General features: G+C 38.7%; 1 protein-coding gene across 2 annotated transcripts in view; it reads right to left on the bottom strand.

Annotated features, from left to right (window-relative positions):
- The window catches only part of PLCB1 (phospholipase C beta 1), a 696,279-nt gene that overhangs the window by 222,435 nt on the left and 449,215 nt on the right, over positions 1-24,629 (bottom strand). For both annotated transcript variants that reach the window (XM_028112967.2, XM_088026705.1), the window contains exon 4: positions 14,031-14,168. In XM_028112967.2, coding sequence (XP_027968768.2) covers positions 14,031-14,168 — 138 coding nt within the window. The remainder of the gene's footprint in view (positions 1-14,030; positions 14,169-24,629) is intronic.

Here is a 24,629-nt window from a genome sequence, read left to right on the forward strand (position 1 = left end):
ACTGGGAGAATTACTCTTTGCTTTTGGCTCCAATTGCTTCCCTTTTGCTCATTTTCTCACTGCCTATGGAAGGGCAAATCTTGAATATAACTTGTGCTTCTCTTCTACTTTAAAATTAAAATTCTGTCATTAGTTTATGCAATGATTCTTGCTGACCCTCATATTATTGATGCTTTTGCTAGTTTATTTAAAAATAAATCTTACTGGATTTCAGACCCCTCTCTGCTACTCTCTAGCTGTGGGACCCCGTGGTCAGTGTGGGACCCACTGCTCAGTACTCCCCAATATCCATTTTCCCCTTCTCTTCTCATGGAAACCTGACATTATTCAGGCCAACAATATATAATAATTGAAAAATCTGCATTTTTCAACATCTCCAGCAACTTAGGTGGCAATGTGACACATGAGGAACCACATGTCAGCAGAAGTCTGAGAGGAAAATGTGGTTTCTGATATAGAGGCTCTGTTCTTTTTGCTATTGGGACCACACATGCGATGGCTGGAGCTGCAGAAGCCTCTTGATCTATGAGGAAATGGCCGTGGGAATTATAGGGTTGAGACCAAGGCCTTGATATCCTTGAGTCACTGAATCAATGCCAGAAACCCTTACCTTTAGGCTTCCTGCTGCATGAGGAAAGAAAAAAAAAAAAAGCAAACAAGATGCAAACAAATAAAAAATCCTTAATTTATCTAAGCTACTGTTTGGTTTGGTTTTCTATTACTCAGGGCCAAATGTAAACCCTGCCCGATAGAACTGTCTTGGGCAAGTTTTTTAACCTGTACAATATTCATTTGCCTTATAAAAAGGACGAAATCATAGGACTTACTTCACAGGCTGTTATGAAAATTAAGGGAGATAGCTCATATTAAATGTTTAGATCGGTAACAGCCACAACACATGCTTAGTAAATGGTAGCAATCTAAAAATGTATTATTTATCAAAGAAACACATACATAGATTTTCAAAAAAAATCGTCCAGAGGGGCTATAAAGAAAAATCAATGACTGCTTGTGATACTCTTACCCTAGTTCTGCTTCTTGACAACTGTTCTCAGCATTTCTATTCTTAAATTCCTAGGAGTTAATTCCATATTTCTGATTAATCTATTTATACTGCTTTCTCTTGATTGACCAATTTTAGAATTTAACTATCAATATCCAGCTCTGATCTCCTATCCTATCTCCCATCTGCCCTTTCTCCTTCTTCCTGATAGAATTGTCACCACTGGTCTTTCTTCCCAGACACTTGACAAGCTCAAGCAACATAACTTAAGCCATTTCTTAATCCACCAATTAAAGACAGCATCACTTGACTTCTCTGTGAGAAAGGACATTTACCTGCCAATCCTTTTACCTCCACCTCCTGTTAGCTTAAATTTACTTTTAAAATGATCAAAGTTGAAATGTTTTTATCTTTTTCAGGATCCATAATTGACTTCAATTATGTGCATATAAATTGATTCTAAAATTTCAAAACCAATAAAATAAAAATTTACATGATTACAAAAATGCAAATATAATTTTCTGCAGGCTCATATATTAAACTCTGATTATCCTACTTGTTACAGTTCCAACACCACGAACCACATGGCTTTCAAAAGGGAACATTCCCATGGGACACCTGAGTGGCTCAGTTGGTTAAGCGGCTGCTGCCTTTGGTTCAGGTCATGATCCCAGGGTCCTGGGATCAAGTCCTGCATCAGGCTCCTCGCTACGCAGGGAGCCTGCTTCTTCCTTTGTCTTCTGCTCCCCCTGTTTGCGCTTGCTCTCTGTCTCTCTCTCCCTCTCTCTGACGAATAAATACATAAAATCTTAAAAAAAAAAAAGGAAACATTCCCAATACCACGATAACGTACATCCTTTTTGGGCTGTTCCTTCAGTTGTTGAAAATCCTGTGTGCTTTTAGCATGGCTTATATTTGGATAATACTTTTCCATTTATCTTTTCTTTTGGGGAGAAGAAATTTAAGCCTTTTACATGTATCTAATATCTTCCAGTTTCCTACTCGTATTGCCTGAACCTAGTTGCTATTTAAACTTCAAGACAGTACCTGTCTTTGGCTCATATATATATATTTGTATTATGTCTTTTGTATTTTCCTCTCCTCTGTTTTCTCCTTTTCTCCTGCACTCTTTAGCTTGATTGTGCCTGTATCTCTTACCTTTTCTCTTTCTCTTTTTTAGTAATCTCTACACCCAACGTAGAGCTCAAACTCATGACCACGATATCAAGAGTCCCATGCTCCTCCTACTGAGCCAGCCAGGTGTCCCTTACCTTTTCTCTCTTATTGTCACCTTTTTGTCTTTCACGTTTCCTTTTTTGTTTTCTGCCTGATTCCCCATTCTGGGAGATTTCCTTCAATCTCTTCTTACAACAGTTATGTAGACAGAATCTGGCTTTTGTTCCATTATCTTATTTTTAATTTCCAAAAAAAGCCACTTTATTTTTGTTACCTATTTTTCAGAGCATCTTATTCTTATCTTATGAATGTGATATATTCAAAATTCTCTCTGAAGATAGTTTCTGTTTTAATTTTTTGTTTATTTGTTTCTTGAACTATCCCTGTATCTTCTATCATCATTTCTTATTTTGTCCACCTTAGCGCCTTCATCAGTCAATAGTGTGGACTTTCTCAATAGCTTGTGGACATTTTGTTGCTAGTTCACATTTTAGACTGGGGACAAGAGAGGGGCCAACTGGGAGCTCTGAGTATGTGAGTGGGATCTACCAGCTTGTAGATCTCTTTTTTGGGTAAGCATGTGGGTGCCAGCCACTATGGTATGATATCCATAAATTCTAGAATGAGAAGAGCTTTACTCTGGCTACTTGACTCTAATGTTGGCTACCATGATTCTTTTCTAATAATTTGTTTACTTACACACACACACACACACACACACACACACACACACACACACACACAAAAGCCTTCAGCTCTTTGGTCTGGGAAGTAATTGGCTATCAATTATTCTAGATGCAGAGCAAGAGGACCAGGTGGAGGGGCTGATAGTTTTGTCCGTATTCCTTTAATTCCTCGCTCTTCTTTCCACTCCCAAGTCCTATTCCCTATTCTGCTGGGCTGGTAGTTCTCAAGTCTGGGGCCTCTCTCCACTGATTCTGAGTGGTTCAGTGACCTTGTTGGCTATGGTTCTCTATGGAACCTAGACTCTGTTCCATCGTGCATTCTCCTCATTTTCTTCTGCAAACTTATTGAAATATGTCATCTCGTAGTGACCTATCTCATTCTCTTCATCTCTGCGTATTTCTATTCCTTTACCATCATTTTCATAGTATCTCAAGAGAGATAGCAGGTCACACCTGTGCTTATTCTACTGCTTTGGACTAGTACTATTTTAAACCTTATGTCCAAAACCAAATTTCTGATTTTCCCTCTCCAATTGGCTCTCCATCTCAATAAGTGCAATACCAGCAAAACTGACATCATCCTTAGCTCCCTCTTTCTCTCATGCCATGTGTCCAATCCATCAGTATTGTTCTGTGGGTTTTTTTGGCTTTACCCTCAAAGTATATCCAGAACCCAGCCATTTCTTACTACCTCCTCCCCAAGCACTCTGCTCTCCCCTGTTTCTGTTCCATATCCCTACTATGGCTTTTCAACAGAGCAGTCAGGTCAATCCTGTTAAAATATATTACACCAAATTAATCCTTTGCTCAAAGTGATGCAAGTTACTCGTGTCACTGGAAATGAAGCCAAATTCTTACTGTGGCCACCCACCACTATCTGGGTCACCTGTCACCCCTCTCCCAACCTCTCTGACTCATCTCTCACTGCTCTCTTTTTCCTCATCCCATGTCGGGTACACACCTGTCTCAGGGTCTACTCTCCTCCATGAGAACCACTTGACCCACTCCATCATCTTCAAGGTTTTCTTGAAAAGTCATCACCTCAGTGTAACCTTATCTGACCAATTTATTTAAAATTGAAATATGCCCCCCCTTCTAGCTCTTTCTATTCCCATTCCCTACTTTATTTCTCTCCAGCACCCGGCACCGCCTTATTGCCTTATTTATTGTGTTTATTGTCAACCCACCCCCACCATTATGTAGGCTTCATGAAGACAATCATTTTTGTCTATTTAGCTTATCCCCGGTGCTCAAAATCATGCCTGGTACACAGCAGGCCATTGAGTATTAGTTGAATGAATGAATGAATGACTATCATTATATAGCCATTAGGAAAATTATTGACAATGTATTTAACTTTTCTTTTTTTAATTCTCAGGGACAGCTTGTTCATTGGGACCATTTGATGCATTTGGAACCTAAAAATGACAACTGATATTAAGGCAGTAGAGGGCACAGATCAACCTGCCACTCTCAGAGGATGCCAGATATATTCCCCCAGTAATTAAACAAGGAAGCCAAATGTTTTTAGAGCTCTTCTTCCTTCCAAAAATATTATGGTTTTTGTTTGTTTTAATTTTTTTTATTTATTTGTCAGAGAGAGAGAGCGCGCATGCACATGCACAAACAGGGGGAGGGCAGGCAGGGGGAGAAGCAGGCTCCCCACTGAGCAGGGAGCTCCGATGTGGGACTGGATCCCAGGACCCTGGGATCATGACCTGAGCCGACGGCAGACTTAACTGACTGAGCCACCCAGGTGTGCCTGTTTGTTTGTTTTAATCTGCGTGCCTGCTTCAAGGCAATCCACACAGATAGACAACTGGGGCTTAATCAGCCGAGAGCCTCAGAAGGCAGGGAGGCATAGGAACAAGGGGGCAGCAGGTCATTTCTGTGTTCTGGAGTGTTTGGAAAGAAAGGGGAGACACTGCTGCTTAAGCAGTTTTCTGACTTTCCTTTCTGGGGAAAAGTGGGTTTGCACTCACAGTAGCCCATACTTTGAAAGCACGAGCATTTCTGTGCCCTAGAGTATATATTTTCCCTGCAGTTTGTCATTCATTCCTCTGTGTGGATCCCTTGAACACAGCCTGACTCAAAAGAAGCTCTTGCTTAAGGAATGCAGAAAAGACACCCAAAGGCGGAGGGTGGGGCGCTTCCCACCACAGTCACTAGAAGAGCAGCTGTTGGTTCTTCCGAAAAGATTAATGTCCAAGTTGCCTTTTCCCTCCTCTTTTTATTATGAATGCCTCTCTTTTGACTTTTGAACTTTTAAACTTTTGTACAGACATTCCATATGGGTGACATTTTCACAATTTAAAAGTTTAGGATGTGCTTCTTTCATCTGCTCCACACTCATCCAAAATACAAATGCAGAACGTGGAATGATTCTCATTTGCAGACAAAGGACATCCACGACTACAAAATTCCAAGACCAATAGTACAGTGTATTGACTTGGTGAGAAACTGGCCCTTATTTACAGTTAGGTGGGGGAATATCCTAAGATGACATAGGCATGTTTTGCGGGTATGAGGAGGTGAGGAGTAGCAGGGAATGAAGATCTCATAAAGCACAATAATCCATTTGTAAATGGCGATCCTTTTGGCATATATATTCTACCCCCGAGGAGGTCTTGCACAATTTTCCATTATGTTCCAAAATACACTGCTGAAACCAATGTATGATACCTCATTCTATTCTTCTTAATCATTTTTGTTTAAAGAAAATCAGACCTACACCCACTGCTCACTCACCATAAACTGGTCCTAGTTAAAGGGATAAATTACGTATTTTGTACAGAATATATTAGTGTCTGAAAATTCTTATCTCAATGTATATGTCTCAGAATTATATATATATATATATAATTATATATCATATATATATATATGAACCTCATGTTTCTTAAGGTCAGTTTTAAATACACTGTTAATTTGGAGGAATGTCTAAGAGAATTCCCAGTTTTTGATGAATCAAGTTCATCAAGTTCTAGATCAGGAATAGCTAGTGGTGGCTGTGGCAGATCCTTTCACTGGTTCCTCTTTCTCTTCTCTTTTCCAATTTCATTTTGTAGACGATGATTTCTTTTTTCTTAAAAAAAAAAGCATCCCTCCCCCGTAACACCTTCTCTCATACCTTTCACCTAAAAGGCCTCAATTATCTGGCTATTCAAAGCCATTGTAACTAGTGGGTGTGGGAGGGTGATAGGGACCATGACTCCATGAGCAGGAACAAGGTTGAATTTGGGACAGATGAACAGAATGGAAGCCACTGTGGTTAGTGCCATCCCTTACTCCCACTGAAAACCCTGGCAAACCGTGGAGAGAGATCCGTGCTGGGAAGAAAGGGCCTGGAGCAACCCCAGCTAAGGGGCCTCAATTTCTTCAACTCTAAAAAATGAGAAGATCAGAGTACATGTGTTCCAAGTTCCCATGGCTTAAAATTTTTCATGATCTATCAATTGTTTTCAAGGGCTCAAAATCCCCTTCTCCCCTTTCTCTTCCCCTCTTTCCTTTCTTGTTTCCTCAAACACACATGTACTGAGCACTTACTATACACACCTAAGCTAGATCCTGGGAACATAGAAATGAGTAAGCTATTGTTTCTGACTTTAAGTAGCTCACAAATCCCAGGTAGGGTTCAGATACACTGACAGATAATTACAGTTTGATAAATGACACAGAAAATATCCATGGGGTTCACCAAAGAGCATAGAAGGAAACTCCATTATTCATGGAGATAATGGGATGGAGGGGGAGATGGATGAGTTGTATTTAAGCTGAGTCCCTAAGGAAGCTTGGAAGTTCTCCTAGTGGACAAAATGGAGAAGGGAAGTCTAGCAAGGCACACAATTCAGAAGGCACGAAAATTAAAATTATAAAGGCAGAAAGAATCACAAGTAGTTAGGAGCTACTGGAGCAGAATGGTACAAGGGTCCAAGTGGTGAGTTATCAGCAACTACACGGGCTGTTTGTTTTGGTCACTAATCAATCCCCAGTGTCCACCGAGATGCTTGTTACATACTAGGCCTTCAGTAAATATTTGTTCACTAAATGAATGAATGAAATAGACAGAAAACTTCCTTTTGTAGGTAATAAGCAATGAAAAAGATTTCAAGCATGATCAGGTTTCAGGGTTTTTTTTTTAAGATCATTCTTATGCAGATGGGCACATATAGTTGGAGAGCAAAGAGAGGGTTCTAAGAAAGTAGGTAGAAGTTGCCTATAGGTGAGACCTGTCAAGAATTTGACCAACATAGCAGGGGGAAGAGGGATAAGGAAAGAAATGTGAGAGTTAGTTAGGAAATTCAGAGACCTTGCAAGTTATTTGCATGGTGGGTAAGCAAGCAAGGAAAATTTCCAGGGAATTCCAGGTCATACCCTCAAAATGAGTGAACTATATTTTCTATGACATTCATAGCTGAAGACATGGCAGAGGTTCCCCGGAAAGTCTAAAATAACAGCCATTCAAGGCTGATGTTCACTTTCTAGAGCATATCTTTGGAAAGCTCATTATTCTATGACGTCAAAATGTAATAAATTAACATACAGACATCCGTAATTAAACATTATTTTTGCATGTTTGAATTAGTGTTTAAAATACCAATTGGCTCAAACAGTTTGGTAAAGTGCCATTATCTATGAAAGCTGAACATATGAAGATCTATGATCAGCAACACATATCTCACAGAAAGGCATATGTTTATAGCAACACTACTTATAATAGTCCTAAACTGGAAATTGCCTGAATGTTCATCAACCTTAGAATAGATAAATAAATTATAGTATACTCTTTAGCAAAGAGAATGAACTAAATTATAACCACATGTAAAAAATACAGAAGGATTTCATAAATATAATGTTGAATAATAATAATAATGTTGTCAGACCAGAAAGAAAACATGTTTCTTGATTCCATTTACAGAGATTATAAAAATAGGTAAAACGAATCTATAAAGTTCTAGGTCAAAATAGGGGTGTGTTAGGGGCCCTTGGGTGGCTCAGTCCATTAAGCGTCTGCCTTTGGCTCAGGTTATGATCTCAGGGTCCTGAGAACAAGTCCCACATGGGGCTCCCTGATCAGCAGGGTGTCTGCTTCTCCCTCTCCCTGCTCATGCTCTCTCTCTTTAAAAAAAAATTATGGTTATGTTAGTAGGGTAGACACTGGAGTGCTGGTGATGCCCTATTTCTTGATCTGGGTGCTATTTACATGGGTGTGTTGTCTTTTCAAAAATCTATCAAGTTATATTGGGGCGCCTGGGTGGCTCAGTCTTTAAGCGTCTGCCTTCAGCTCAGGTCATGATCCCAGAGTCCTGGGATAGAGCCCCGCATTGGGCTCCCTGCTCAGGGGGAAGCCTGCTTCTCCCTCTCCCATTCCCCCTGCTTGTGTTCCTGCTCTCGCTTTGTCTCTCTCTGTCAAATAAATAAATAAAATCTTTTAAAAAAAATCTTCAAAATAGTCATAATCAGTGCTTTTCAGTGAAGAATTAAAAAACAATCTGGCTAAGTTCCCGCTAAGTTGCATGTTTTTCCTATTTATACATGTTCCAGAGAATTTAGTGTGTAAAGAGTTAAGGGTGGAAAGCAATGGCATCTGCCAAACCTTGTGCAGAGAAATGAACACAAACTCTCCCCTGCAGAATTCTGTCATGAGGCAACTCATTCTTAACCCACTGGATCCTTGTTGTTTCAGTCCACTGCATCTTCATACACTGGAGCAACACCTGGATGGAAATTTGCCAAACTAGGCAGTGGTTCAACAATATGTCCATCCAGAGGGCCTATCAGAGTGTCAAACTATTTAGGACTGAATATCAGAGACTAACTCTCCAATCCTTTTTCTTAGGGTGATAGGGTATGCTGCTAATATATTGCATTGAACAAAGACGAGATAAGAGTTGGGGAGGTTGAGGGAGGGCATGAGCTCCTAGGGATCCAGCCATGGAAAGGAAGCAGAACCCAGGGGGAAGACATGCTGTCTTTGCACCCTGGGAATCCTCCTTGTTAACCATGAGACAGATTTCCTTCCTTGCTGAGATTCTCTCAGTGACGAGTGATCTCCCAACATATACACACTGAATACCTGCAACCTGAAGGTAAACGCCACCAGGCAATCCTGTAAACCCCAGCCCCTGGCTCAGAGCAATCTTCTTTATGACATGACTGCAATGCTGTTTAGCTGCATGACTACACGGGGTAGTATTCACAACTAGAAGTCTCTTTCTGAGTAGCCCCTCACCTCAAAGAAAAACAGAATATTCAAAAGAGAGTCTGGAATTGGGCAGGTAGAAGACAGTTGTTTTTTTCTTCAAGCTCCTTGACCAATGGAAGAATCTGTATTGATCCGATAAACTGGTTACTATGCTCAAAACAACACTATTTGGGGGGCTGATGTGAATGATCTGCTTTCACAGTCCCTGTTCACCTTCAAAGAAATGCACCAACTGGTGCTGAGAAAGACTTGAGGGTTCAGATCATCTTTACTCTCAGCTGCTGACTTCTGTGTCCTTTGTCACGGAGAAAGTAAAGGCAATCAGAAAATGTCTTCAACTTTCTCCATTATGTGTACCCCTTACTGTCATCTCTACCAATATGTTCCACTCTTCCTTCTCTTCTTGATGAGATGCTCTTGCTCCTGTCTGAGCTTAGCTACTCTATCTCTGAACTAGGCCAGGGTCAACACACTTTTTAAATAAAGGACCGGATAGTGAATATTTTAGGCTTTGTGGCCCATATGGTCTATGCCATAACTACTCATCTCTGTCTAGAGAAAGTAGCCATAGACACCATGTGAAAATGGACATTGTTGTGTTCCAATAAAAGTATAAAAACAGGTGGTAGACCAGATGTAGCCCCTAGGCTGTAGTTCACTGAGCTCTGCATGAGATCCTACTGCATCTCCTACTCAAGGACTTGCTGTAGCAATTCTTCTCTCCTACATCGGCACATTGTTTTCCCTCTATGGGACCATTCCTATTAGCATACCTGTATATTGTTGCTTCTCACATCTTAAAAACCATTTCTGGATCTTGCTTCCTATTTGTCTGCTGTCTTTCATATCAAAACTTCTAAAAAAGAGCAATCTTTTTTTTTTGTTTAATTTTATTTATTTATCTGACAGAGAGAGACAGCAAGAGAGGGAACACAAGCAAGGGGAGCGGGAGAGGGAGAAGCAGGCTTCCTGCTGAGCAGGGAGTCTGATGCGGGGCTCGATCCCAGGACCCTGGGAGTATGACCTGAGCCGAAGGCAGACACTTAACGACTGAGCCACCCAGGCGCCCCAAAAAGAGCAATCTTTTTGGCTTCTTTTTTTCTCTCTTGTCAATATTCCCCAGACTCCATTCCAATAGGTTTTGACTTCACCACTCCACTGAAGTTACTCTAATCAAAGTCACTAGTGACCTCTATGTCATTAAATGCAATGGTCCATTCTTGGTCTTCATCTTGGGCAGCATTTGACCCTATTATTGATCACTTTTTTCTCCCTGAAATATTTCCTTCACCTGGCTTCCAATGACACATACTGCCTCACTGCCTCCTCACTGGCCTCCTTTTCTGATTCTTTCTTATCTCAATCTCTTCATGTTGGAGTAGCGATGACTCAGGTCTTGGACATCTTCTCTATCTATAGTCACTTCCTGGCTGATCTCATCCAGTCTCATTAAATATTATGTATAACCTGATGACTTCCAAATTAATGTATTATATTTGGCACTCAGCTCCAGACTCGTATATCCAACTCAACATATCCACTTGAGTGTCTAATAATGATTTCAATCTGAACATGAAAAACTGAACCTTTACTATATACCCCCAAATGTGTTATACTTTAGATTTTCCCAATGATGTAAGTGGTATTTCTCTTGGGCCAAAACTCTAGTATCCATCCTTGATTCTTCTCTTTTTCTTGCATGCAACATACAATTCATAAGCCTCTGCTCTCAATTCTGCTTTCAAATATGTATATATATAGACTCCTTTTCATTTCCTCTGCAGCCCCACATTGGTCCAAGTCACTAACAACTCACTTCAAATATTTTAGTAGTTTCACTGGTCTCCCTGCTTCCATTATTGCCTCTCCCCAGGCAGTCTATTATTGACTAAAGGGTTAAGTCAGGTGACGTCCATCCTCTGCTCAAAACCCTCAATGGCTTCCATCTTCCTCAAAATAAAAGTCAAAGTCCTTCAGAAGCCCATATCACAACACAAGGATCAACTTCTGCTGCCTTGGCTAGTTTCCTTTGCTGATACCTTCACACAAGTCATGTAGCCGGCAGCAGAGAACTATTGGAAGTTAATGGTAGAAGAGTAAAAGGAAGGGTGGTGATATTCACCTCCTCCCCATGGCCCCCGGGAGAGGTCAGGCATCCCATGGAGGGGAACAGAAGTCCAGGAGTTCCCGGGGGTAATAAATGTGTACATGTCCATTGGTCCCTAGGGGAGCTGAGGATGCAGGGAGAAGTATGCGACTCAGAGGGCAAAGGTGAAATCATCTATTTCCCTGGCACATTAAAAGGAGTGCCCCTCCAGGGAGCAGGGAAAGCTAATTCTTAGGGTACAGAGTGGTTGGAAAGTCAAGCTCCATAACAAAAATTATGACTGTTGTATAATTGCAAGAGATACCACATTTTTAGTCCAACTACAGAGAGAAAAATTGAAAGACGGTGTTCTCCCCTATCAATCTTTTAGGAGTCACTTGTCTTAAAGAATAAATAAAAAGTTCAAATTCAAGTGATTTATGTAAGAAAGAAAGCATGCAGATCTGGAATAATATATTTAGGAAAGTTCAAGGTCTAGTTCTGATTAATTTTTAAAGTTGATCCAAGGGATTTCTCAGAAATCTATGGTATTGTTGTAATTGAGCAACTTCCTTCAGATTTTTTCCCTTCTCTGCATTTCCCCATCTCCCCTACTCATGCCCTCTCCTCCTGCTTTATTCTTCCACACAGATCTCCATCTAACTTCCAATATATTTCCTTCATAATTGTGATTTATCTGTTTATTTCTCCCAGAATGCTGGCTCTCAGCATTCTAGAATGTTGTATTCCTAACATTGGAATTGTGGTTGGCATAGAGAAGGCAACCGACAAATAGGTGTTGAATGAATGAATGAGCCAGAATCCCTTTGTAAATAATTTCTTCTGGAGACATTCGAGTTTCAAAGCAGCTCAGGTTTCTGTCAGGCATTGTACATAATGAGAGAGGCTGTCTCCTTTGGTGTTGGCACTACACAAAGCATCATGTACATAATGGGCCCCAGAGATTAAATAAAAGGTGTGATGTTATGAGACAATACTGACAATTAGAAGGAGGGAAAGTAAGTTTTCAGAGTAAAGTGGTGTTTGCAAATCTTAACCTTCTGGCTGAACAATTTCAGTGGGGAAAAAATACCCTACCGGGAAGGCAGGAAAAGCAAAACATATTCTGTAGCCTCATTAATTATACCAGGAACATCAAGTTGCTGCTGAAAAAATGTCTACAGATGCAGTCCTGATGGGGAATATTATAGGGCTCAGAAATCAAAATCCCCAAAGAAAATTAGTGGGTAGGAGTGCACAGAGGAGGAAATTGAATATGTTTTAAACGTAACTGCACAAAGGTTTAATGCAGTATAAGATATGTAGATTGGTTTCTAATATAAAATCTATATTCACTCTTAGTAAAAACTTCCCTGAAAGTCACTGTCATTTATTGAATGTTTCTGAGAGTTAATGAATCTCCTGAATTGGTTATTTTTTAAACTGAATATGGTTGTATTTGGGGAAAGATACTTTAAAAATATTTTTGCAAATCATTACTATTTATTTATCCATGTTCATTCATCTATCCATCCAACCATCCATCCATATACTAAGAAATGAAGTATATACAACTCGCAGATTACTAAAAGTACACCAGAATAAGAATTCTTGCTAGGCAAATATAACGCTGTCACGCTGAATGTTCCATAAAACTGAAGTCTCTCCAAACGTCAAAGCAAGTTATACTACAGAAACAAATGAATGACTTGGTTCTTTCAGAGGGAAAGTAGACTAGGTCTGTAACACAGTCTTGGAGAGTAGTTTCTAAAGACCTCACACTGTTAAAACTGGTTAGCATTTCATTCATTCCTTTGTAAGAAGTAAAGTTGATGTCATGTAAATGTTGGAAATAAGCCTCTACCATAATCACTAAAGAATTAGAGGTCAGGTCATTACTTCTGGTATAGCTCAAAGAAATGTCAGACCACTAAGGGTTAAAAATGTATAAATCATAATGATGACTGGCTTGACATGACCCCATAGTTGTGATCCTTGACACGAGAAGTTCTATAATGGCACAGATATGACATACAGACTTAAAAGTATTCTTTGATTCGTATTCTTAATTCTTGAAGGGAAGGTATGAAGGGTAAGGATCATCATTAGAATCCTGTGAACTGTAAACATGAAAAAAGAAAGCCCTTCTTTTGATATGTTCATTTCAGTGCTCTGATTTTCATGGCAATTGGACTATTCTAGAGAAAACATCAAAGTGGAGTCCAGGGTTCCCAGAAATTAATGGTTTCTTGTTTGATAGATCTTGCCTGTATTCTAGTTATTTCTGTACGTATCTGAAAGGCCTGCTATGCTAGTAAATTAGCAAGTCCTTAATGGAGAGGACCTAATTTACTATTCTAATCTATAACTGAATAAATGTTATTTATTGTCATTATTTGAAATTTTTGTTTTGGAATTGTTTTATTTCTTCTCATATTCATTGAGCAGCTACCATGTGCATGGTGGTGGGCTAGGGGCTACGCAGAGTAAAAGAAGTTAAAAGTTGTCAAGGATATCTGCTCTCAAGGAGAGGATTGGAAAGGAGATGGGGTCAGAAGTGGTTTGGGATGAGGCTAAGAGAGAATGTGTGAGGACAAGGTGTTTAGGTGAAATAAAAAAATGGTTTCACTTATATTTTCTTCTGCAAAGAAATTATATCAAATGCCTTATTCCTAATGAAAAATCTCCATAATTCTTAGTAGATGCCATTATTTGGAAGCATTTGAATTACATTTCTACGTGGCAGCTGACTTATTTTCAGATGTAATTTTAACACATATTAAATATGACAAAAAAATCTTTTGCAGGCATCAGTACAATGTCATAAGGATTCAGAGTGAGGTGACAAACGTCAGAAGTTTCTATCTACTGTACCTTGGCCACTTCTTCTTGGAAAGCCACGAGATTCAAATGGGAGATGTTAACCAAGTCAGGCCCATATACCACCGTTATCATGCGATGCTCCAGGCGCCCGATGTTCCCCACATCCAAAAGTTCACGTAATTTGGGGTCCTGGGTAATAAACATTGAAAAAAGTTAGTCTATACCTAGAAATTCCAACATGGTAGCATAGTTTTAAAAGCATTAGACCTAGAAAGGCTTCAGAACAAAATTGCTTTTTATTCTTACTAAAAAAACAGTATGATTGAAGTCCCAAACCCCATCATGGCCCAGAGAGGTAAAGTAACTTGCTGAAAGGTTATGGAGAGAGAATTTCTTACTCAAGTCTTATGGTCCTTATGGCATTATATGAAGTGAAATGAGTGAGACAGAGAAAGACAAATGCTGCATGTAGAATTTAAAAAAAAAGGTGAACTCAGAGAAACAAGAGAGTGGAGAGGTGGATACCAGGGGCAGGGGGTGTGGAGAAAATGAGGAGACTTTGTTCAAAGAGTACAAACTTCCAGATACAAGATGAATAAGTTCTAAGGACCTAATGTACTGCATGAGGATTAAATTTAATAATATTGTATTATATACTGGAAAGATAGTAATAGTGTAGATCTTAAACGTTCTCACTACAAAAAAGAAATGGTTATTATGTTATGTGATGGAGGTGTTGGCTAATGCTGTGGTGGCAATCATCTTGCATTATATGCATGCATCAAATCATCATGTTGTACATCTTAAACTTACACAATGTCATATGGTAATTATACCTCAATAAACCCAGAAAAAATAAGAATTATGGTCCTCAGTCAATAGCTCTTTCTGTCATATGTCCTTTAGTAGCATATTTTTATGTGCCATAATTCTCCCTCTATTTCCTCCAATCATCCCATGAATCACATAGTGAAATACAAAATCTCATCTCTCTCCTCAATTCATGACACATTAAGATGAAGAAGGTGATTCTTGTAGAATCAAAACATGATAATGATATCTAGGGCTGAGACAGAAACATGGCTGAGAGTCAAAGTTTGGACCTTCTCCAACACGGAGTTACGTTGTAAAGAAATAGGCTGTTAGACTGGACAAAATGGCAGCACCTGTCATGAATATGTTCATTTCAATTCCATCCTCAGAACATACTGGGATTTGGACAGAGAGAACTTCTGCAGTCTTTTCAGAGCAAGTTCCATTCTTTGGGATACCATAAGTGAAGATCCCTTGGAGATCTAGTCCTGCTAGATTTGGGAGGTTTCCGAACCTCCCAAATTGAAAGTAAGACCTAAAACAGGACTCATTCACCTTGGCTGAATTCATTTTCCCCTCATAGGAAATAAGAAGTCCATGCAGAAAATTAACATCAAATCAATCAGTTATCCAATCTGCAGCCAGCTTCTGAGCAAGGAATAAATTTATATTCTTATTTATTTAGCTAAATGCTGGGCCAATGGGACCTGATTATTCTGATCTCTTTTCTGAGGCTTTTATTCACAGCATCCTTACAAAGAAAAAGTGGACTTAAAAAAACAAGAAAGAAAATAAACAAAACCTTCCCAGCTAAATTCTTTTATTGCCATTATTTTACTGCCATTAATTCTTAGTTAATAAAACTTCCTCCTGTTTGGCTGTGTAAAGAGGAACATTTTCAGGTAAGTTATGAAGAGAGAAAAATCCATCTCAAAGGTGTGCCCAATATAACTAAAACTTCAACTCCACTAACAAGTTGGGAACTTATCAAGTACATCAAGCCTCCTAGAAAGATCAAATGTTATCACAAGAACATCAATTTGCATGACCTAGAAAAGGAGAGGAATAGAGGAAAAATTTCATAAAGTAAACAATAACAAAAAAGGGAAATTTTTAGCATTCTAGCGTTAATGAAAGATTAAAAGAAAAGGTTCAGGAAGAAGGGACTTTCTGTGAAGGCTAATAAAGAATGATTCTAGCTGTTCTGTGATATGTTTAATTGCATCCTGATTTTTAAAAATTTTTATTTATTTTTTAATTCAAGTATAATTAACATACAGTGTTATGTTAGTTTCATGTGTACAATACAATGATGAAACAATTCTCTACATTTCTTAGTGCTCATCACTATAATTGTACTTAACCCCCTTAACCTATATCACTCATCCCCCCACCCACCTCCCTGCTGGATACTACCAGCTTGTTCTCTGGATTTAAGAGTCTGGTTTTTTTGTCACTTTTTTTTTTTTTTTTTTGCTTTGTTGGTTTGCATCACAGTTTTTGAACATGTTTGAGGCAAGATTGGAAAAGAAAATGATCAGTACTTTTAATATTTTTTTTTGTATACTTGGAAGAGAAAGGTAATTCTCAGAAACCATCTGAAACTTATAAATCACAAGTTTTGAATCAATGATTACAGAGTCTATCTGCGATATTGTGATTTATAAGAAAAATAAATTTGGTCATGCAGATGACCAAAATATATTTTTTCGTATGTATTTGGTCTTCATCTGAAGTTCCTGGCTCACAGTCCCTAAAACCAGAACATTTTCTGTTCAGTCTGTATTACTTTACTGAGACTAAAAAAGACTTCTCATGTCTTTTAAAACCACTTTTGTGCAAATAGCAAGATCTCATTCCTTTTGATGACTGCATAATATTCCATTGTGTATATATATATATATATATATATATATATATATATATATATACCACATCTTCTTTATCCATTCATCTGTCGATGGACATCTTGGCTCTTTTCACAGTTTGGCTATTGTGGACATTGGTGGAGTGGTAGGGGGTGGGAGGGATGGGGTGGCTGGGTGATAGACATTGGGGAGGGTATGTGGTATGGTGAGCACTGTGAATTGTGCAAGACTGTTGAATCACAGATCTGTACTTCTGAAACAAATAATGCAATATATGTTAAAAAAGAAGAAGAAGAAGATAGCAGGAGGGGAAGAATGAAGGGGGGTAAGTCGGAGGGGGAGACGAACCATGAGAGACGATGGACTCTGAAAAACAAACTGAGGGTTCTAGAGGGGAGTGGGTGGGAGGATGGGTTAGCCTGGTGATGGGTATTAAAGAGGGCATGTTCTGTGTGGAGCATTGGGTGTTATGCACAAACAATGAATCATGGAGCACTACATCAAAAACAAATGATGTAATGTATGGTGATTAACATAACAATAAAAAACCACTTTTGTGCACTTATTTATAGTGATTGATTAAAGAGTGCCATCTCTCAGAACTGTATGGACTAGGGGTGGGAGTCAAGGGGTTCACTTGAGTTGTCCTTGAGCTATAGGAATGCAAGGCAAGTAGAGAGCACTTAGAGAAGGTGCCAGAATAGAAAATAATTCTGGGGGTGCTTGGGTGGTTCATTTGGTTAAGCGTCTGTCTTCAGCTCAGGTCACGATCTCAGGGTCCTGGGATTGAGCCCCTCATTGGGCTCCCTGCTCAGCGGGGAGTCTGACTCTCCCTCTGCCTCTGCTCATGCCCTCCCTCTCTGTCTCTCTCAAATAAATAAATAAATAAAATATTAAAAAAAAGAAAATAATTCTGGAAAAAGACAATATTGTTAAGTATGGTCAACAGGAATTTGTGAGATGATCAATTCTTTGTGGCATCTCTGTAAAAGTTTTCCCACTAATGGCTGTTTATATATAATTTTAAAAACAATGGATTTTTATGTAATTAGAAGTGTGGAATGCAGTATTTGGAGGTAATGTCTGGGATTGGGAGGATAAGGCAGATTAGCAAAATGATGGCGCTGATGATTGAACCTGAGTAGCAGGTATCTGAGAAACCATTCTGTAAGTCACTCTTTATCTGAGACGGTTATACAATAAATAATAACAAAGAGTATTGAGCATGAACTGCAGGCACAGTAAGATTTGAGAAATATTCTTTCAATAGAAACCACAACATTTTAAAATTATGTAATTCTGGAAGTAAATAGAGAAATTGCTTAAAGTATATAATAAACAAGTTCCTTACTAATGTACTTTTTTGATGATTGATCATACCAATTTATTTTTTAAAGATTTGACTTATTTGACAGAGAATGAGCATAAGCAGGGGGAGTGGCAGGCAGAGGGAGAGGGAGACGCAGGCTTCCCGCTGAGCAGGGAGCCCGATGCGGGACTCAATCCCAAGACTCCGGGATCATGACCTGAACCAAAAGCAGATGCTCAACCATCTGAGCCACCCAGGCGCCCCAATCATACCAATTTTTAAACTGTATTTTACTGTCTTTCTTACCATTAGTCATTTTGTTTGTTTTTACAACTATACCTTTTCTTTATATTTTATTTTTTAATCAACATCAAGCTTGGGTTATGTTAGCATTCTCTTCCTTAAGAAATTACTTTTCTTTTTACCTATACTCTGAGTTTTCTCATTTTGAACTCAATATCCCAAGGTGACAGGGTGGCTTCAAACCTTTGTCTCATTATTGAGCATGTTGACATACGAAGGGTATAGTGAAAAAGATATTTGTCCTTTCAAGTACCAAAAGTTGCCCTCAGTTGTTTTCAGCAGAGGAGACCCTCAGAGAATAAGCAAAGAGGGAATTATCTGGAAGGATAAACAGCAAAGGCACCAAAGTGTTTGGAGGATTTATAGGTAGAAGTAATTTAATGGAAAAGTCTTAAAAAATGGTTGTTTCTGGGGTACATCAGTCTCAGGTCTGGAGATATGAGTGGCTGCATTTCAAAAAGAAATGAATAAAATTAAAATAGTAACAATAACAAAAGCCTACAGACAATTTGCATGAAAACCACCCTCTCCTAAAAACTTATCCTACTAAGGATTTTATGTCTGAGATTCTTTCTTTTTCTTTCTTTCTTTCTTCCTTCCTTCCTTAGAAAGAGAGGGAAGGGCAGAGAGAGTGAGCACACACACACATATGCGTGAATGGGGGAGGGGCAGAGGGTGAGAGAGAATCCTAAGCAGGGCTCGATCTCAGGCCCTGAGATCATGACCTGAGCCGAAATTAAGAGTCAGATGCTCAACTGAAGGAGCCACTCAGACACCCCTGTCTGAGATTTTCTTACTGATTGAAACTTCTGACCAGTTTTCAGAGAAGTATTTACCTACTCAGGTTACTACCAGACTCAAACACATTTCTTGGTTGCTGCTATTAATATATATTCCTTGAAAAATTTTTAAGGGTTTTATTTATTTATTTGACAGAGAGAGAGAGCACAAGCAGGGGGAGCAGCAGGCAGAGGGAGAGGGAGAAGCAGGCTCCCCGCTGAGGAGGGGAGGGAGCCCGACGCGGGGCTCCATCCCAGAACCCTGGGATCATGACCTGAGCCAAAGGCAGACGCTTCACAACTGAACCACCCAGGCACCCCCCCTTGAAATTTTTATAAAGAAAACAAGCTATCTCTACAATTCTGTAAAAATGCTCAATTTTTCTATTGAAGAACGCTAAACAATATAGCTCAGAAAAAAATAAGAGGAGAGATGAACTTGGAATTTCATATTTTCACTAAGCTGTCACTCAAGGCCTGCTTTCTCCTGAGAATATCCTAGATATGTCTCCACGGTGAGAATTAACCAGACCAGCTACGAATTTTGGCAGCTATAATTTAACTGCACTGTGCAAGTTAAGTCCTAGATCACTTCCATTCCCCTAAGAGTTACAAAATAGAGACGGAATAAGCTCACTTTCTTTCAATCATCAGGATTCATGATTAAATTACTTCATGTCTGCTGCAAAGAAAGTTGCTCAAGTTAATAATTCTCATTTCCAGGTAATAGACTACTGAAGAAAGCAAAGACCACTGTATGCCTGAGACACAAGGGCTCCATTACAGCATGTATTACTGTAATTGTATCATTTAAAATGTTAGAAATTAATGGAAGGGATAAACACAAGCCAAAGGATGATTTTTCAAAGAGTTAAAAAGCCAGTTTTAACCTTTATTCCTTAATATGACTTTTAAAGAAAAGCTATTTTATTTGTATGTTTGATATCCACAAGATAAAATACCTTTTCAAGACCTGTACATTTCATTTTTGACACCAGAAAATTTTTGAGGCAGAAAATATACCTTACTCATCCCCATGCAATATAACTTTAAAGGGTTTTAGGCTCATGGGACAATTTTGTATATTAGGTTAATTTTATTCTCAGCATTTAATGCAATATTTTCAACCTGAATTATAGATATATGGATGTAACCTTAATCCATCTTTCATATAATGGGTCAGGTATGTGAAAGTCTTTCCATTTAATACTCAGTAAAATAGTCAGAAATAAAGTGACAGATTCCCTGTTATACTTAAGTGACCTTAGAAAAGAATGACCAAACTTTTTAGATATAAAGCTACCTTTTCTTTGAAGGCAGGGCAAACCCTTTTTATGCTTTATTCAAATTTTGTTTTAAAGGAAAGATATTAACTTATATCCAGGATGGTTTTCCATCAAGCTCTTGAAATTAATATTTGCTTCTCAAAAAATAAAAAAAAAGATAGATTAACAAAATCCCTTGGTATCAATAGTTATCCCTACACTTCTCACTTTAAAAGTTTCTCTCTCCTAGATATTTGCAAATGACATGTCTGATAAAGGGTTAGTATCCAAAATATATAAAGAAGTTATAAAACGAATGAATAATGCAACTGATTATTGGATCAAATGAATAATCCAAATGAATAATCCAATTAAAATGGACGGAAGATATGAATAGACATTTTTCCAAAGAAGACACACAGATAGCCAATGGACACATGAAAAGATGCTCAATATCACTCATCATCACAGAAATGTAAATCAAAACTACAATGATATCACCTCACACTCGTCAGAATGACTAAAATCAACAACATAAGAAACAACTGGTGTTGCCGAGGATGTGGAGAAAAGGAACACTTTTGCATTGCTGGTGGTAATGCAAACTGGTGCAGCCACTCTTGAAAACAGTATGAAGGTTCCTCAAAAAGTTAAGAGTAAAACTACCCTATGATCCACCAATTGCACTACTAGGTACAGTATAAATAAATAAATAAATAAATAAATAAATAAATAAATATATATATATTATAAATATCTATCTATATATAGAATAAAAAAATACTAATTCAAAGGGATACATGCATCCTAATGTTTATAGCAGCATTATTTACAATAGCCAAATTATGGAAACAGCCCAAGCGTCCATCAATTGATGAATGGATAAAGAAGGTGTGTTATATACCTACACAATGGAATATTACTTGGCCACAAAAAAGAATGAAATCTTGCCATTCACAATGACATGAATGGAGCTAGAGAGTATAATGCTTAGTGAAATAAATCAGTTAGGAAAAGACAAATACCATATGATTTCAATCATACGTAGAATTTAAGAAACAAAACAAATGATCAAAAGGGGAAAAAGAGAGAGGCAAACCAAGAAGTACACTCTAAACTATAGAGAACAAACTGACGGTTACCAGAGGGGAGACGGGGAGGCAGATGGTTTAAATAAGTGATGGGGATTAAGGAGGGCACCTGGAATGATGAGCACTGGGTGGTGTATGGAACTGTTGAATCACGATATTGTACACCTGAAACTAATATTACATTGTATGTTAACTACCTGGAATTTAAATAAAAGCTTAAAAAAATAAGAGTTTTTTCCTCCTTTTAACGAATGTGATGAGGAATGCCATTCTCTTCAGGATGTACCAGTAGCTTAGGCAGCTGACACAGCCAGCAAGCCTTTTACATAAAACACTATCCCTTTGCATGAACCACAACTCTGAAATATGGTGCTGTGAACATTCTCCTATGCAGAGAGGAAGACTTGGAGGATGTTGTTTAGGCATTTTTTTCCTCTAAGTGAAAGATGAGGGGGGCTTGAGTATTTTTCAGCTATTCCTTTAGATGGAGGGAGCAAGAGGAAAACACACTGACTATGACAAAGAAAGTGACTATGGGCAAATACTAGAAAGAAAAAAGAGAGCAGATAGAGTACTGTCCTTCAGATGTCACGGTGATATTGTCATAACAAGATCATTTATGTTTGTTTTGGAGAGAGTGGTGATGAATGTGTAAAGACAACCTCCACTCCACTCATGGGGAGCCTCAGTGTACAAATAAATCTACTGATGGAAAAAAGACAGAATTGGCTTGCCTATGCATCTCCCTCGAAAATACAGTAGCTCAAAGATGCCAGGCATGAATTGATTGAGCTAAAATTAACATGCTCTTCGAATCTAAAATTAAAAAAATAGTTTGAAAAAAATGTAAAGGCAACCATCCCCAAAATTATTCCCCTTGAATATGGACATATCCATGGGGCTAAAAGTTTGGTTATCCTTGGGAATGGCCACAGAGATGAGATAAAATTCGAAGAGAATGTCCAAATAGCATTCTAGTGCTTAATTAAAAATTCAACTGTTTGATGTTTTTCTCCTCTCCATAAACAAGCTCAGAGTGTGGTTTCATGTATTTTCAAAAAGCTAGAAATAAAAGAAAGAGAAAGAGGGTCCTGGAGGCATGCAGGTGCCTTTTTCCGCTACTCCCAGAAGTAGCAGAAAAAGGGAATTAAAATAAATTTCCCGGATGCCTGGGAACAAATGAGTTAGTCCCAGAATGTGGAGATGTTCAAGGAACCTTTGACAGAGCTGGACAAATGCTGTCAGTTTCAAGAAGTTGCATTATCTGAGCCGGATGCAAAACAACTGTTTGGCTAATAGGATGTTTGTCTTGAAGCTCCAGAAGCAGACGTGAGTGAACAATCTGGAGGCAAGTAGGTTAATTTGGAGGTGATAACAGGAAGGGCAATGATGGAGTGGGAAAGTGAGATGGGAGGAGAGAAAGCCAAAAACAGTGTATTAATAGGAGGTTTACCACTTTGAGCAACTGAGGCTCAATCTATCCAGGGCCATTCCAAGAGACTGTGAAGAACACACCTAAGAATGTTCCCCAAGGAACACTGATCTGTTAAATCCTATCTGTCATTGGTGGGGAGTGTCTCCTGGGGTGCAAACTCTCTTGCATTATGGCCAGAAAGCATTCTCAGGACTATATGGGAACACTGCAGGCCACCTCTGGGGGTGGGATACCAGTGCCCTGAAAATGTCTATTACACTGTTGAAGTAGTGACTGGAAGAAATAAGAAAATTTCATCCTGATATTGATTCATCTTCATGTATTCTATGGGATCTGCTTTTGAAGGAAACTCATCGAGGCAAATAGACAAATTCCTAACTATTCAGTTCTCTATAAAAATAATAAATGTATCTCACTGAGGTTTTGATTTGGATTTCCCTGATGCCCAGTGATGTTGAGCACTTTTTCACATGTCTGTTGGCCATTTGGATGTCTTCTTTGGAAAAATGTCTGTTCATGTCTTCTGCCCATTTCTTGATTGGATCATTTGTTCTTTGGGTGTTGAGTTTAAGAAGTTCCTTATAGATTTTGGATACTAGCCCTTTAGCTGATATGTCATTTGCAAATATCTTCTTCCATTCTGTCGGCTGTCTTTTGGTTTTGTTGACTGTTTCTTTTGCTGTGCAAAAGCTTTTTATCTTGCTGAGGTCCCAATAGTTCATTTTTGCCCTTGCTTCCCTTGCCTTTGGCGATGTTTCTAAGAAGAAGTTGCTGCGGCTGAGGTCGAAGAGGTTGCTGCCTGTGTTCTCCTTTAGGATTTTGATGGACTACTGTCGGAGGGTGTTATGCTGAGCGAAATAAGTCAATCAGAGAAAGACATGTATCATATGACCTCACTGATATGAGGAATTCTTAATCTCAGGAAACAAACTGAGGGTTGCTGGAGTGGGGGGGGTGGGAGGGATGGGGTGGCTGGGTGATAGACATTGGGGAGGGTATGTGCTATGGTGAGCGCTGTGAATTGTGCAAGACTGTTGAATCACAGATCCGTACCTCTGAAACAAATAATACAATATATGGTAAAATTTAAAAAAAAGAAGAAGATAGCAGGAGGGGAAGAATGAAGGCGGGGTAAAGCGGAGGGGGAGATGAACCATGAGAGATGATGGACTCTGAAAAACAAACTGAGGGTTCTGGAGGGGAGGGGGTTGGGAGGATGTGTTAGCCTGGTGATGGGTATTAAAAAGGGCACGTTCTGCATGGAGCACTGGGTGTTATACACAAACAATGAATCATGGAACTCTACATCAAAAACTAATGATGTAATGTATGGTAATTAACATAACAATAAAAAATAAAAAAAATAAATGTAATGGCAATAGGTTCATCTAATTAGTAACTTAGTTATGTGTCAAGCACCACTCTCACTGTTCTATATTTCCCCCTTCATTTCATCAACAAATTAACACTGAGAGGTAGCTATTTTTTGCCCCAATTTGCAAATGAGAACTCTGAGGTTTAGGAGGGTAATTTGTCCAGTTTTATAAAATGGGGGGAAGGGGGATTTGATTCCAAGTACATCTGATTGTAAAGTGTCAGCTTTCTGTATGTCATCTCGTGTTAAAAAGTGTAGCCAACTGGATGGAGTTTATATAAAAATAGTGCAAATATTTCAAGTGGCAGAATAAACCTCAGTAAATCAGCATCCAGTCATCTCCTGTAGAGATATTTTAGACAGTTCGTAAAAATACAAAATTACCCAAATGTGAAAAAAAATTTTTTTAAAG

This window comes from Eumetopias jubatus, unplaced genomic scaffold (assembly GCF_037043125.1).
Source record: "Eumetopias jubatus isolate StellerSeaLion01/CBP00866 unplaced genomic scaffold, mEumJub1_p1.0 scaffold_9, whole genome shotgun sequence".
Classification (NCBI taxonomy): Eukaryota; Metazoa; Chordata; class Mammalia; order Carnivora; family Otariidae; genus Eumetopias; species Eumetopias jubatus.